We start from the raw sequence: 17,273 nt of genomic DNA, 5'->3' as shown, positions 1-17,273 counted from the left end.
GCGGAGCCACTGCACTCTAGCCTGGGCGATAAAGTGAGACTCTGTCTCAAAAAAAAAAAAAAAAAAAGATAAAGATGGAGAGCTACGTTTAAAGACAATAATGAACATCAACCCTTGGGGGAAAGCAATGAAAAGAAATAGAATTGTTAACAGAAAAACTATGCAAGAATAAGCCAGAAACATGAAATGATGAATAAGAACCATTGGGGTTAGTCAAGAAAAGAGGACTGTTTTGCTGGGAAAACATCTCATATGAATTTGTAATTTACCCAGTAGATCAAAAGAGTAGGGTGAGATAGGAAGATACTGTGGGATATGTACTCAAGCTGAGAGGGGAAAGGCAAAAAGCTTTGTAAAGACAAGTTCATGACCAGCATATATTCTGACAGATGTACTCTGGTTAAGAACTAGGACCTTGGAGTCAGCCAGACCTGGGTTCAAATCCCTGCTCCACTGCATTCTTACTAGCTGTGTCACATGCCTGGGCAATTTACTTAAGCTCTGGGCCCCAGTTTCCTCAGCAACAGGCATACCGTGTGGATTGAATGAGTTACTGCATGGAAAACATTTAATGTGGCACCTAGCAAATAGTAAATGTTCAATAAAGTTTGCTACCATCATCAATGTTATTGTTTCTCCATTTTCTGTAGACTTCTTAAGTTGATGAGCCTAAAGGTAGACCCAGGAAGCTGATAAACCTACAATAATCAATGCCACGGTTAAGAAGGGAAATACTCGCTCCTCTAATGAGTTATGTTTCAGCTAATGGGCCCTAGTATTCCACCTGCTTTTTTTTATCCCCCCAGCTGGTTCTTAGATTTAAAAGAAAAGGCCTCCATGGAGACCTGCACGCTTTTAAAAATAATACAGAACAGAACGTCTGAGGTCAGGGTAAGCCAAGCCAAACAAATAAATCTTGCAGGATTGTGTTAACAAAACAAGGCTTAGTGGATCAGAGTGGGTAGAGTTCTGTCCGACTCAGTCCTGCAGAGAAACACCAAGCTCTGGTGAATTTCAAACACAAGGAGGTCAAATAGGAAGATCAAATTATGGAGCACTTCAGAGTTCAGCATCCATGCCTGGGCTGTAACCAGGAGAGCATTCTGTGCAGGATGGACTCCAGAACTCATGGGTCATGTACAGTCCCAGAAATCAAGACCAGAAGAGTCTTACGGATGAATTCTGTATGACCTCTATGGAGAGTAATTTTGCAATATCTATCAAAATTATAAATGTGTTCTCTCAGGTTGGGTTCTCTGGAAAGCAGACCCTGGGATGGATATTAGCCTTGGGGGAGGTTTATTAGGGAATTCTCTGGGATCTCCATCACTGGAAGGGGGAAGAAAAGAAAGGATGCAGGACTGTGAGAATTTGGGCCACACAGCTGTCTCAGCAGAGGTCTCCGGCAACTCTGCAAGAAGCTCTGAAGCTGGATAGCCCTTCAGAGTTATCCCAAACTGGGGTGATGGGGACAGGGATTTATTATAGCCATTGACAGCCAGTCATTGGACGTAACTGCCACCAGGAAGGAGATGTGACCTTGGGAGAGGCAGCTCTCCTCACCTGAGGCACTTTCAAGGAGGAATGACAGAGGAAGGCTACCTTCTGGTAGCAATTCCAGCAGCTGGAAGAAAAGTCCTTCATTCCTCAATGTGCATTACAGCATCCACCACCTGCAATGTTTTTGGAACAAGTTATCCTATTTCTAGAAGTGAATCCTACAGATTGATTAATAAATGTTTGAAATGACACAAGTTTAGCATTGTCTATAATAGTAAAATTACGGAAAACAAATTATGGTGTATCCACATGACAGACTCCAGTCCATCATTAACAAGAATGAGGCAGGTCTGCATATACTCTCATGGAATAAACTCCAAGAAATATTAAGTGAACAATGAGGGTGCAGAGGAGTGTGGATAAGTAGAAAGGTATGTGTAGATGTCGAGCAGCCAAAGGGGTGGACTGTGCCAGTCACTGTCTATTGCCACTCATCCTTCTATAGTCTCTCCTGCACTATGGGAGCTAAAAGCCTAAAATCTGCATTCCCCAGATCCTTTAGCCACATAATTTCAGCTCATTTCCACCAATGGGAGGCATTCATGCAGGAATTGAAGGTACAAAGAAGGCAGCAACAATTCTGCTTCAGGTGGGTTACAGAAGCTTCACCAACAGCTACAGCAGTTTGAACAGGTGGTGGCAATTCCTGCAGCCTCAGTGAAAGCACAGGTTTGGCCAAGTGCAGTAGCTCACACCTGTAATCCCAGCACTTTGGGAGGCCCAGGCAAGAGGATTGCTTGAGCCCAGGAGTTCATGACCAGCCTAGGCAACATCGCGATTCCTTATCACTACAAAAACTAAAAAACAGAAAAAAAAAAAAAAAAAAGCTGGGCATGGTGGTGCACACCTGTGGTCCAAGCTACGTGGGAGGTCAGAGTGGGAGGATCACTTGAGCCCAGGAGTTCAAGGTGTCAGTGAACCGTGATTACACCATTGCACTACAGCCTGGGTGAAAGAGGGGGACCCTGTCTCGAAAACTAAACAAAACAAAATAACGACAACAACAAAAAGAGTACAGGCTCCTGATTCCTCAGTGACAACAGTGACAGTGATAAACAGTGAATGTAGGACTGTTGTGCCTCTGGGTAAAATGATTTCCCCTTTGATCCATTTGTAATCAATCCTCCTTATTAAATTCCCTCTGAAATACATAGCATGGTCAATGTTTTTCTGACCAACTACCCTTTGTGAAAAGCATGTATATATATTTGCTCATTGCATTTAAAACTTCTCTGGAAAGCTGCCCAAAATACTAGTGATAACAGTTAAGTACATGGAAGAGAACTAGATTGGTGCAGGCAGAGTGGGAGGCAGACTTTTCACCACATACCATTGTGTAGCTTTTCAATTTTTAACTATTTGAATATACTACTTCCCCCCCAAAAAAAGAAAAAAGATTAACAAAGGTTATCTCCTACTAAGCACATTAATTTCCTGTGAAATATTCCCCCAGTTAGCCACCCAGTTTCTGCCACAGCATTTCCAGCACAGGAGACGCCTTACCGACCAAAGGGGAATGGCCCATTCCTCATTAATCAGCACTACTTAACAGTTTCTGGGTAGACCAAGTTGAAATCGATCTTCCTGTAGGACTGCACCAATAGACTGAATTCGAACCCCAGTGAAACAATAGAGGGTGGTGCTCAGCACAGAAACCTGGGTTCAGATTCCTCCTCTATCACCCATTTCTTCTGCTTGTTTAACATCTCTGAGCCCCAGCTTCTTCATCTGCGGAAGGGGACAAAGTACCCATCTTTTGTTTGTTTGTTTGCTTGTTTGTTTGTTTCAGATAGAGTTTTGCTCTTGCTGCACCCAGGCTGGAGTGCAATGGTATGATCTTGGCTCACTGCAACCTCTGCCTCTCGGGTTCAAGCAATTCTCCTGCCTCAGCCTCCCAAGTAGCTGGGATTACAGGCGTGCGTCACCATGCCTGGCTAATTTTTGTATTTTTAGTAGAAATAGAGTTTCGCCATGTTGGCTAAGCTGGTCTTGAACTTCTGACCTCAGGCGATCCACTTGCCTCAGTCTCCCAAAGTGCTGGGATTACAGGCATGAGCCACTGCACCCAACTCAAAGTACCCATCTTAAAGAGGCATTGTGAGGTTGGTGCTTTAATCAATACTTTTGGTTATTGTTCTTGATATTCACAACACTGGAAGAAAAAATATATATAGTGGATAAGAAGAGGACCCTGAAGTCAGACTGGCTGGGTTCAAAAACAGACCCATGCCACCTACTAGTTGGGCAACCTTGGGCAAGCCACTTACTCTCTCTGAGTCTCAGTTTCTAAAAGATGGAGGTGCCTACTTCAACCATAAAATGCATTTAGCTTTATCTCATAAGGACTCAACAAATGGTAACTCACTTTATCAACCATACTTGTTCAAGAGGTAGATATTTGTAAAGAGTAAACTGGGACCTATCAGAGACCTTTCTTCCTCCGGACTAAACATCTCCAGTTCCTTAAACGAATCCTCTTTCCTTATTGGCCTTAGTTTCTCTCACTCCAATTCCTTTTCAGAAGGCATTCCAGGTTGCTGCAACCCCCTTCCAGTGTGACACACAACTGGATCTCTTATTAGAGTGTCTCACAAGCATCGTGTGTGTGTGTGTGTGTGTGTGTGTGTGTGTGTGTGTGTGTGTGTGTGCATGTAAGAGGGAGTGTATGAACTACCACCTTCCTGCATTCTCACTGCTGTGCTTTGATAGTGCAGCCTGAAGTGGTATCAGGTTTTTGGGGAGTAGCAAAATCTCAACTGTAGTTTATTGAGCACCTAATACATGTGCCGGAAACAAATGCTCAGCATATTACATTAACTCATTTTTTCACACAATAACTCTGGGGAATAAATTTATTATCATCATTTTTAGGTGAGGAAACTGATTTAGAGATGTTTTAGGTAAAAAGCAAACACAGCTAAAATACGACTGAACTGAGATTTCATCTTCAGTCTATCTTACTCTGGAGCCATGATCTTAACCCCTATACCACATTTCCTCCCGCACATATTAAGCTGTGCTCAACTCAAATGTTAGGTCTTTTTGGTTTTTCTCATGTGATGTTAATAAGATAGGTCTCCCTGGCTGGGTGCGGTGGCTTATGCCTGTAATCCCATCACTTTGGGAAGCTAAGGGGGGAGGATCATAAGGTCAGGAGATTGAGACATCCTGGCCAACATGGTGAAACCCTGTCTTTACTAAAAATACAAACATTAGCTGGGCCTGGTGGCATGTGCCTGAAATCCCAGCTGCTCAGGAGGCTGAGGCATGAGAATCACTTGAACCCCGGAGGCAGAGGTGGCAGTGAGCCGAGATCGCACCACTGCACTCCAGCCTGGCGACAGAGTGAGACTCCGTCTCAAAAAAAAAAAAAAAAAAAAAAATCCCTAATCTTGCTCTTTCACAGCTGAGTTTTTGAACTCAGCCCATCAGCTTGAGGTCATCAGTCATCTTTTTTTAGTTTTGTAGAGACAGAGTCTCGCAATGTTGCCTAGGCTGGTCATGAACTCCTGGGCTCAAGCAGTCCTGCCTGGGCCTCCCAAACTGCCGGGATACAGGCGTGAGCTACTGTAACCAGCCAAACCTGCACTCTCACTGAGGCTGCAGGAATTGCCACCACCTACTGAACTTTGTATTGTATTCCTATTCAATTTGATCACATCAAATTTAATCCTGCATATTCTCTCTCCCGTCTAGTTAAAGTCATTAGCATATATAATTTCATAAGTCACTAGTAAGAAGGAGAACAAAGCCAAGTACAAAGCCTTTTGGCAAGCCATTAGATTTCTCCCAAGGGGTATTTATTTCTATCAAGTAATCATTTCCTAACGAGGATGATGTTCAACCTGTTACCAAACCACCAAACTGAATTAACATCCAACCTCCACTTCTCTATCTTGTTGACAACTGTTTCTTGAAATATAGGTCTTTATGGTCAGTATCTACAGCTAAGGTCCATTCTAAGAAATGTTGTCCCAGAAAGAAGTGTGGGTTGAAGGCTGAAGTGCATATAAAAAAATATAAATACGGGGTCTGCAGTGTTTAAAATATTTTAAGGGGAATATCTCACCTTTCCATTCAGAAAACATTGATGTTAAATATATAAAGGGCAGAAGATGAACAGTCTCCCAACAGCAGCCTCCCCTGGACAGCTTCTTAACCCCAACCCAACCCACTATTACACAAGGACAGTACTCAAAGGAGCAACTAATATTCATATGTAAATCCATGGGTCATCTGGCTTCCTTCATTGGGCTGGGAGTTGCTCAAGAGCAGGTATAAACCCTTCTCTTGCCTTTTTCTCCGCCTGCTAGAGCAAGGCATTAATGTTCTTTCTGCCTTGGTACCTCCATTAACACGGAGGAAAGACTAGCGGTGGTGATTTCAGTCTTCTCTTAAAATTTAGAGACTGAGGCTCTACCCTAGCAAGTCCTAGCCCACTGATGTCCCAGAACTGTGAGTCTACTTAATATTAATCCATTCATCAACCTCATTGCTTGGTCCCACAGAGGGGTGACTTGTGCCTGTGGAGAAAAAGACCCTTTACCTCAAATATAAACAGAGGAGAGTTTGACATGCCAACCATCCTGGCTGATCCTCTCAGACCCTACTAGGATACTGCTGTGAGGGCCCTGCAGAGCCAGTAGGGCATTCTGGGTAACAGAATGCAACATGATGCTATCTCCCCCACGGGCCTCCCCAGGGTTTCTTGATTCCTGGCTCTGTAAAGGTTGAGGCAAGCAGTTTTTAGACTGGGGCGGGGCGGGGGGAAGAGGATGGAGAGAATGGGTGGAGGCTTCCTCTAGGCCAACCACAACTAACTCATTCGCTCTGTCCAGCAAAACCCAGACAGTGCAATTATCTGGTTAATTTGGCCCTTGGTTGGGAGACAGGATCCCAAAATGTGAGGCCAGCTCAGACTAAACAGTGGCTTCCGTCCTGAGACTTTTCCCAAGTGCTAAAGGATGCATGTGAGATTCCTGGGGGGGTTGCTTATGTGTCCCGCCCATTGATATAGATGGGCAAAGACAAGTGATTCTGATTCCAAGATGGATTTGGAAAGGTATGTCTTCTGGGGAAAAATGCCCAAATGACCTGCTAATTGGTTTCCTGGCTAATTCACCTTTTGGCTTTCACAGAGGGGCATGGCTGGAAATCAAAATGACTCTAAATTAGCCAAGGTTTTTCAGTGTGATTGTAGACCTCATAAACTGGCCGAGGGGCCCCAGAGCCCCAGGGTGAGTTATTCTTAGGGCAATTCCCTGATGGTCCTGCTCATAGATTTTGTACCTACAAGTTGGGCCAATGGCATTGCTGAGATAAAAGGGGAAAATTAAAACATGCCCCTGGGATTTCCACAAATGGGATGAGGCAGGGTGAGCTCAGCTGGCAACCAAGTATTTACCAGATGGTTTATGGAAAACCCAGAGTTTTGAGGGGAGATTAACAAGTGGTGGCCGGGCACGGTGGCCTGTAATCCCAGCATTTTGGGAGGCTGAGGCTGGCGGATCACGAGGTCAAGAGATTGAGACCACCCTGGTCAACATGGTGAAACCCCATCTCTACCAAAAATACAAAAATTATCTGGGTGTGGTGGGGGATGCTTGTAGTCCCAGCTACTTGGGAGGCTGAGGTAAGAGAATAGCTTGAACTCGGGAGGCAGAGGTTGCAGTGAGCCGAGACTGTGCCACTGCACTCCAGCCTGGCGACAGGGTGAGACTGTCAAAAAAAAAAATAAAATAAAAGAAGCGGTGAGTGGTGACTTATCGCCCTTGGAAACTGACAAGCAGCCTGGAATCTGTAGAATCTATCAGTTATTCATTCTGCAAATATTTCCTTCAATTCTCTTTTGTGCCAGGCCCAGTGCTACTTAGGGTGAGATCCAGACAGTCATGGTCTCTACCCTCAGGCAAATCATCCCACTCAAAATGTATGGCTAAAAACTCAGATAAGGGCCAGGAAGGAAAAGTTGAGGAGCTATGAAAGGGAATAACCAGGTTACCTGATACAAATCTGGAAACGGCTCTGAGAAGGAGTCTTTGAGGAAAGGATTTTAAAGCTAACACTTCAAAGGATCTAATCTGCTTTTTGAGGAAGATCACTCTAGCTTTGGTATGAAGAATACATTGGAGATGGCTGGAAAACATGAAGTTGTGAGGCTGTTGATGAGGAAGATTGGACAAGAGTTTAGGGTGGTCCAGCCAAGGATCTAGGTAATGGGGATGAAGGGAGAAGTGCAGGGACTAGGAAATACCAGATGTGGAGTCAGCAGGATCCAGTCATTGAATGGGTGCAGTGGTACAGGAAGGGGGACACATTCGGGAGCTGGAGCAGGTTTCTGGTAAAGGTGGAAGGTAGATGGTCACACTCTTCACTGAGAGAGAGAATTAGGGAGGAGTAGGGTGGGTGCAGGGGAAGATGATGTGTCCTGTTTTGGAGAACCACACCGCACTCCCTGTCACTCCATACCCTGTACTTCTGGTCTCCTTATCTTTGCTCACACTGCCTCCTCCATTCACACACTCTTCATGCCACCATCTCCACTTGTTGACATCCTATCCATCCTTTGATCTATTTCAAACACCACTCCCTCCTCAAGGCCAAAATCTGAGTCTTTCAGCTGACTGTGACCTCTGCTGCTGGGAGCGCTAAATTTGGACCTCTCATCCCTGGTTTCTACCTGTAAGTTCAAACCCCAACTTCACTGCATTCTTACTAGCTTTGTGACCTGCCTGGGGAATTTATTAAGCTCTCTGAGCCCAAGTTTCCTCAGCAACAGGCAAATTGTGTGGATTGAATGAGTTATTGCATGGAAAACACTTAATATGGCATCTAGCAAATAGTAAACGTTCAATAAAAGTTTGCTACCATCATCAATGTTATTGTTCTGTAGGCCACGTGCGGTGGCTCATGCCTGTAATCCCAGAACTTTGGGAGGCCAAGGCAGGCAGATCATTTGAAGTCAGGAGTTCGAGACTAGCCTGACCAACATGGTGAAACTCCATCTGTACTAAAAACACAGAAAAAAAAAAAAAAATCAGCCAGGCATGGTGGCACATGCCTGCAGTCCCAGCTACTCAGGAGGCTGAGGCAGAAGAATTGCTTGAACTCGGGAGGCAGAGGTTGCAGTTCACGCCACTGCACTCCAGCCTGGGCAACAGAGTGAGACTCCATCCCAAAAAAAAAAAAAAAAAAAAAAAAAGAAAAGAAAAGACTTAGCTCAACTCTCCTCCTAGACCACAGGCATTTGGAGACTGGGCTTCTTCTTCTACATACTCGTTTTCCACATATTAGCTAGCTAGCATAGTAGACTCTTGACAAATATTTGCAAAATGAACAAAAATAACCTGCTCTCTGCCATGGAAGGAAAACCAGGAGACACTGGGTTGACTTGAAAGCCACAGAATCAAACTGAAATTCAAAGTGTAGGTGTTTTAATATTAAACCAACTCAGTCTGATGCTTAGGAGACCTTTCTGCTTCTCTGACACACTAAGCTCAAAAAGTGCAGGGAGAAGAACAGTCATACTCCCCTATTTTAAAAATTGTATTTTGAAATCATTTTTACAGCAAGGACCTTGTCTATGTTAGTTACCGTTTGCCTTTGATGAGGAGGAGGAGTAGGAGGAGGATAACGAATAATGATGCTGATGATAAATGGGTAACATTTACTAAGTGCCCAGTATGTGCCAGGTACTGTTCTGAGCACTTTTCACGGACTAACTCGTTTGATCCTCACAGCACCTATGAATACAGGCTGATGCTATTATTGCCCCAGATGGACAGATGAAGAAATTGAGCTGGAGAGAGCGTAAGTCACAAGGTTAGTAGCGGGTGGTGTTGGGATTCAAATCTGGAGTATGGCTCCAGAGCCCATGCTCAAATGTGCTCTCCCAACGCTGAGCACAGTGTTTGACAGAGAGGAGCTCCTCGCTGAACGAATAGGAGAAAGCTTTGATCTGGAGCCAGGAACCACACCTTCTACTCCTGATTCTGCCACTGCCTCCCTACACAGCCCTAAACAAATCCGTGCTTCTTTCCACATAAAATAAGGGACCTGGATATTGATATTAATAGCGATAGCAAGAGATAGTATTTGCGATTCTGATCCCTTCTGAGGTTTTAAATAATTTAATCCCCACAATGATATAAGGAAATTGAGGCAGACAGAGATTAAGTCACCTGTCCAAAATCTAGAAAATGAGACAGGCAGGATTCAAGGCACTTCATTATGTTCCTAAATCATGTTCACTAGCCCAGGTGGCTGCAAGGAGATGCCCCAGGGGCCAAAAGGAGCAGTATGGAACAGACAGACGTTGGGCTCCACCTGCCCATTTCCATCAAAGCAGCTCTACATGTCTCTCTTTTGTAGAATGAGTTCCTATTTGACATTTCCCTTGAAGAAAGGGTCTCTGCTAAAACATAAAAGGTTGAAAACCACTGGCCCAAATAATTCTGAAATTTAATGAGACTCCCAGGTATAAGCTTGGACTTTTCTGGTAATCTTCGCTCATTATGAGCACATAAGATGGGGAACAAGATTGTGTGTAAGAACAGTCTCAGCTGCAGAAAAGGTCAAACAACACCGCTAAAGACAAGCTCCTACCTACCTGCTCCACTCGGATCTCAATCTCTCCATTCACCTTCTTCCCATGGAAATACTTTGACCTGTAAAGGGGAAGAAATCAGCTGAGTAAGGATGCAGGCTGTTTTACTCTTTTCTCCCTTCTCCCACAGGCCTTACCCCAGAGGTGCATATTGAGACACATCCTCGGCCATCCTACTGTCTCCTCCCACCTTCACTGCTGATTTTCTCAGTCTTTTTTTTTTTTTTTTTTTTTTTTTTTTGTTTGAGATGGAGTTTCACTCTTGTTGCCCGGGCTAGAGTATAATGGCCCAGTCTTGGCTCACTGCAACTTCCGCCTCCCAGGTTCAAGCAAATCTCCTGCCTCAGCCTCCCGAGTAGCTGGGATTACAGGTGCCCGCCATTGCACTCAGCTAGTTTTTGTATTTTTAGTAGAGATGAGGTTTCACCATGTCGGTCAGGCTGGTCTCGAACTCCTGACCTCAGGCAATCCACCCACTTCGGCCTCCCAAAGTGCGGAGATTACAGGCATGAGCCACCGCGCCTGGCCGATTTTCTCATTCTTTATAGGTGGTGTGTGGTAGAGGGGAGAGGGTGGATGAGAAGATTGGAGGCTCAAGTTCTGGTTCTGTCATGTCACTTGACCTCCCTGCATCGCAGTTTTAGCGTCTGTAAAAGAATGATATTAATAATTGTGCTACAGGCCAGGCGCTGTGGCTCACACCTGTAATCCCAGCACTTTGGGAGGCCGAGGCAGGTGGATCACCTGAGGTCAGGAGTTCAAGACCAGCCTGACCAATATGGAGAAACCCCATCTCTACTAAAAATACAAAATTAGCCAGGCGTGGTGGCGCATGCCTGTAATTCCAGCTACTCTGGAGGCTGAGGCAGGAGAATCACTTGAACCCAGGAGGCAGAGGTTGCAGTGAGCTGAGATCACGCCACTGTACTCCAGCTGGGCAACAAGAGCGAAACTCAGTCTCAAACAATAATAATAGTAATAAAAATTGTGCTACATATTTCTAAGGGTTACTTTGAGGATTAAAATAAGAAAAAGGATCCCACATAAAAAGGTTTGAAATGACGGCTATGCTAACTATCCTATTCTAATCATTATACATTACATGTATCACAATACCAATACATACCCCATAAATATGCAAATTATTGTGTATTGATTTTAAAAGAATGAAAGGATGTTTATAGTGTTTTATCCATATTTATCTTAAATTCATGATTCTCGTCGTGTTATCTTCACATATATGTTAATCCTGTGTGCCCTACCCTTTGAAGGCAAAACCACAAATGGTTTACCTTGGCATCCTCCAACCCTCCAATTTAGTCTTCAGAAATATGTTGAATGTATGAAAGAATGATGATTGCTAGAAAGTGTATAATTTAAAGTCTTTAGAAAATACAGTTTTGTTCAATCCAGTTTCATTCTCAAGTATATATTTTGTGTTCTTTTAACATTAAAATGTTATGGCATTTTAACTCTTAACAAAAATTAATGTTTTAGTGATGCCCATTATCCATATCCAAATCTTCTAACTATCCGAAAAAGAGAATCCTACATAAATAATGCAGTATTGTTTTATTGAGTTTTACCTATATACCCCATATACTCCACCAAAGACTTATTATTGATCTATCCACTCTCACCCATTTCTCTACTTTTCTATTTGTCTAATAAAGCAGTCCTCATTCATTCCTTCGTCCATCTGCCATCCATCCATTCATACGTCTGTCCATTCATCCATCTATCCTTCCTTCCTTCCTTCCTTCCCTCCCTCCTTCCTTCCCTCCTTCCTTCCATGGACTTTCTTCTACACCCCTGCCTCCGTCTTCTCCGTCATCAGTACATGATATCCCTATCTACCCATTGCTTAGACATCATCCCTGTACTCACTGATTCTACATTTTAATTATTTCTCAAATTCATTTACCTGGTCATTTTTCTCCATAAGCACCCTAATCCTGACCTATGATTCATCTCTCTACTGAGAGTCTCTTCATATTGTTTTCATACTATTTATTACAATGACAATTAATTATAATTCGTAGCTGGGTTTAATGCCTGTGTACCACTAAACTATAATACAGCTCCTTGAGGTCAGAAACAACCTATCATATTCATCATTTTCTTCCTAACACCTACTAGAGTGCTTAACACATAGCAGGTGCTTGATTAATATTTGTTAGATGAATACATCAGTGAAGGGACTGATGAAAAAACACTTACTGAGTATCAACTCTTGTGCCAGAAACTCTGCTATAGAGTTTAACGTACATCCTTTCTCATTAGTGCTCACAACCACCACCACGAAGTAGATATCATTATTTCCAACTTACAGATGAAGAAACTGAAACCCAGAGAGACTAAATACTTTGCCTAAGGGATTTGAACCCAGGACTTCTAATTCTGTATCTGTGCTTTTGCTCAACTCTGAAAAATAGCAGTGAAAATTGGGGTCTTTATGGGTTTGGATATCGTCTCACAAAAAGTAACAAAAGTTCCCATTTTCTCTTTTTGATTATTGGTATGATGACACTAATAGTTCTCGGTGACTTGCTGTGAACTGGGCATTGTGTTAAGCACTTCCATAAACTTCTTTGGGACAGAGACAGCTCTTTGTTTCCAAATACTCACTCTCCCCTTTTTCCACAGTAAGAGAGTTTACAGATTGGTACATAAAAATGTGCACCCCAACTCTCCCATCAGCTGGGTGCAGCCACAAGATTGATTTCTAATGAATAATTTTTTAAGCATTAAACAACCTTCTTAGTCTCCTATTCTTTTCCTTGGAAGATGGATGTCATCACCCATTTTTTTCAGCCTTCCATTTGTGAAAGAATCCTTTTTGCGAATTTACTAATTGCTTCGGTCTGTCTGCCTCCAAAGTCTCTCTGCCTACTCTTAGCTGATGCCAGTGGAGTTAATCTCTTCCCAAGACTGACTGACAGCTCTGATATTAGCACCACTTTTTCTTACATCCTGATGGGCTTAGATGTCAACTAGGCAGTACTTTAGTAGGAAAGGAACTATTAGTGTGACTTGAAAGAAAGATTTTGATTTTTTTTTTTTTCTCTCAGCAATGGTCTTCAAATAAATACCTGTGTGGACAGCCTCATGCAAAGAGAATCTTTTCATATAGTTTGTGAATTTTAGCATGACTCCTTAAAGGTGGTATCGGCAAATTCCAGACACAAGGACAGGCCCATGTCTAGTATTTGCAGCGCCTGGGGCAAAGCGACAAATGGAAACCTGTGTGTCATACGTCTAATATTTAAAATTGACAAAATCAAGCCAGCAAACATTTAAATAAAAGACATCTGTCCACCAGGCATGGTGGCTCATGCCTGTAATCCTAGCACTTTGGGAGACCGAGGCAGGTGGATCACGAGGCCAGGAGTTTGAGTCCAGCCTGGCCAACATAGTGAAACGCCATCTTTACTAAAAATACAAAAAATTAGCCAGGCGTGGTGGTGGGTGCCTGTAATTCCAGCTACTCGGGAGGCTGAGGCAGGATAATCGCCTGAACCCAGGAGGCTGAGGTTGCAGTGAGCCAAGATTGTGCCATTGTACTCCAACCTGGGTGACAAGAGTAAAACTCCGTCTTAAAAAAAAAAAAAAGAAAGAAAGAAAGAAAAGAAAAAGAAAAAGAAAAAAAAGACGTCTGTCTCCCTTCCTTGGCAGATACAACTTCATAATAACCTTAAAGACTCAGAATGTAGACTTCTGAGAATTCTTTGCGCTCTACCCAGCACATGGCAGCATGAGGATTGCCAGCTCTTGGTTCTCAGACCTCACCCAAGATCCTCCTTAATTCCCCACCCACTATCCTCTGTCCTGCACCACTGAGGCTCCTGGTGCAGGTATGTGGATGACCCAGACCACGTGGCCAAGCTTCATCTACTCCCTTCCCCTCCCCAAATAGTTGCCCTTTGGCCACCTCTTGGAAGATGGACCAAGAAATTGGCCTATATAGGCCCTGAAGTTGGGTTAAGGTCCCTTTGAGGAGGGAATTCTAGAGTTTGGGTACCCACGGCATGGCTTAAGAGTGCAATTTGCAGGGTCTTGGTGGGAATATCCCCTCAGTCCTAACTCCTCTGCCTGTCAAGAGAGGTGTGGCTAATAAAGACCAGAGCAGGATCCAAGGTAGGCGTCCTTTGTGGATTTAAACAAGTCATTAGCTTTTAAATCCAAGCTCCAAATTTAAAAGAAGTATTTGGTGGGCCTGGGACCGGGAATGGTAACCTATGATTACAATCACCAGCATACTGGAAAAAAAAACAAAAAACATGGATTTGCAATCACACAGGCTTGGGCAAAATCTTAGCTCTCCTACTCACCCACCATGTGTTCTAAGACAAGACACTTCGCCCTCTGGGTTTCCTCATTTGTCAAGTGGTGATAGTAACTACCAGGGAAGGGTGTGGTGAGAAACTCACATAATCCTCTACGGAACAAGGCAGTAAAGTGCAATGGCTTCAGGGCAGACAGCCTGGATAGGACTCCTGCTCCTCCACTCGCTTGTGCAAGCTTGGGTAAGCCAACCTCTGAATGCCTTAGTTTCCACACCTAGGAAATGAGGATAATAGCAGTAGCCACCTCTCAGGGTTGTTATGAGGATTAAATGAACAAGACATACAAAGCACCGAGAATAGTCCCTGGCACGTAGTAAGCTCCAAAGTGTATAGCCCACGGCCTGAAACAATCCACAAGAGCAAAGAGCTATCGAGTGTTTACCCTGTACCTAGTGGGTGCTGCATGGTGGGGGCCCACAAATAAAACAATCTGACCCTCTTGGGGGTTACAAAGAAGAATTATGACTCACCTTGATCTGTCTCATAGGTGCAAAGAGTGATGGCTGGTGATGGGGACAAAGAGGTGGCCTTGGTCTATAAGGACAGCAAGCCCCTTCACATCCTTCCTCCTGCAAGCCCCTTCACATCCTTCCTCCTATTTGACCCTCATGCCAACCCTGAGGGGTGGTAGGACAGGGATCACTCCCCACATGTTCCAGATGGAGAAGTCTCTGCTCAAAGTCACATGAGTGATCTGGGTACCCAAGTCCTAGAGGGAAGAATTTCCAGCCTTTCCTGGAGACACTAAGTGGTCTTTCAGATTTTTTGGATCCAGTCCAGAGCCCTGGCGTCCTTCATGATCTGGACCCTGCTGACTAGGGGTCTGCTTCCCCTCTGGTTTGCTGTCTATTTCATGGTCGCATCCAACTTCCTGCGCTTCTCTAAATACTCCCTGTGCTGTCATGCCTCTGAGCCTCTGCACAGGCCATCACCTCTGCTTGGCGCTTCCTTGACTGTCTCTTTCTCATGTTCCAAGATCCCATGAGTGATATCTACTCTGTTGAGTTTTCCCTGACAGCATCCCCTTCCCTGGCTGGGCTGAGCGTCCTCCCTTGGTTCCTACAGCACGCTGCACTTACGACCATTCCAGCCCTTACCACTCCACGTTGTTATTACACATCACTTATCTGCCCTCTGCCCCCAAACATCTAGTCTGTGAGCTCCTGGAAACCAGAAACTGAGTCTCCACGCTCACTGTGTCTCCAGTATCCAGCACGATGAACTAGGGCACAGGACACAGGCTTAACAAATGTTCCCTGACCGGGTAAGGAGATACTGTCTGTAGGCCGGCCTTTCCTGGAGATACTTGACTGCCATCTACTGGCACACCATTGTAATACATTTACAGATCTACAGCCACTGCGATGTGGGGGCGTGTACCAGGCCAACCTGCGCAACTGGCATTCCTCGACTTGATTCTAATCTGGAACCCGAAGCACTTCGCACTACACCAATACCACCCAAGCAGCTGTGGTCTTAATGAGACCTCACCTTCCCAGGAGAAACATTTGTTTTGCCCATCTCTGGAATGTTGACTGCAGGGCCTGGCAGACGGACTGGGGCTGAAGCTGAGGGTCAGGGAGTCCATCCCCCTGCCTGGCTGCAAGTCAGAAGTCTGTCTCCTGATGGGCCACACAGACTGCTGCCTCCTTGCCGGGGGCTCATTCAGGCTTGAGCCGCCTCTGAACGGCTCTGTCTGGCAGAGGGAAGGGTAGGGATGGTCTGGAATTCTAGATGCCTTTGGGGGCTGGGGTTGCTGCCTCTGTAATTGACTGGCTGTCTGACCTCAGGCAAAATGGATGGACCCGCTGTGCCTAAGGGCTCTGTCTCTCACGGCTGCCTCCTCCCCACATCCTAATATGTTCAATCTCATAACGGGCTCCCTGAATACCTCAGCCCATCAATCAAGTCCTTGGCCTGCGGAAGAAGGTGGGGGGAGCTCTGGATTCCATGAAGATGCTGTCTCTGTGGGTGGGCTCATATTTTACTGCCACATCTGAGGCCCCAGGAAGAAGAATATTATAAAACTGGTGCTGCCTGGGTTGGGAAATCCCTAGTTGGGGGAGGCGGGAAGTGCATACAAGACAGATTGATGAGGAATGGGTACGGGGCTTTTTTGTGGCTGCAGCAGGGGCAGAAGAAGGGGAATTCATACAAACAGGATCTGTGTTCAAACAGGACTTCTTTTCCCAATAAATTGATCCTGTATGTAGAGTTAACGCAGGCAGGGCTTGGTGATGGACCTTCCAAGGAAGGAGAGGTCAGGAATGTCCTGTCCCAGGGACAGCTGTCTCTCCACAGGTCACCCCCACTGGGGGTGGGATGGAGATAGAGAAAGAGATTTTCATGTTTCTGATGCAACACGTTGGTTGCTGATTTGTGGCCCAGGCAGAAGCAGGGGAGACAGCCCATGGGCCGTGCAGAAAATGGTTGAAGGCAAAACATTCAGGCTTTGCCAGTTAGCAGGAGAGTCACGTGGCAGGCTGGATGGGCAGAGATGTGGCAGAAGAAAGACCTTGGAACACAGAGGGACCCAAGATCTGATGATTCTAGCTCCATTATTTTCTCCTGAGAACAGCTCACCCTCCTGGCACCTTCCCATTGCCAGATAGAGGGACTCCCCCACCCCAAACGATGGTGCAGCCTCTCAGTCCTCCATGCAGTTAGCAAGGTCCAGTGAACCAGGAAGGGAAGGAATGCTCTAATAGTGATGAGACTCCCTACACCTGTATGGGAATCTGCGGAGGCAAAAGACTGAGACA

General features: G+C 44.9%; 1 protein-coding gene across 1 annotated transcript in view; it reads right to left on the bottom strand.

Moving 5' to 3' along the window:
* Positions 1-17,273, bottom strand: part of SYN3 (synapsin III) — a 502,974-nt gene that overhangs the window by 464,132 nt on the left and 21,569 nt on the right. Inside the window, exon 2 of the mRNA XM_017880821.1 lies at positions 10,169-10,226. Coding sequence (XP_017736310.1) covers positions 10,169-10,226 — 58 coding nt within the window. The remainder of the gene's footprint in view (positions 1-10,168; positions 10,227-17,273) is intronic.

This window comes from Rhinopithecus bieti, unplaced genomic scaffold (assembly GCF_001698545.2).
Source record: "Rhinopithecus bieti isolate Rb0 unplaced genomic scaffold, ASM169854v2 scaffold_12783, whole genome shotgun sequence".
Classification (NCBI taxonomy): Eukaryota; Metazoa; Chordata; class Mammalia; order Primates; family Cercopithecidae; genus Rhinopithecus; species Rhinopithecus bieti.
This window is presented reverse-complemented; position numbering and strand designations above follow the sequence as displayed.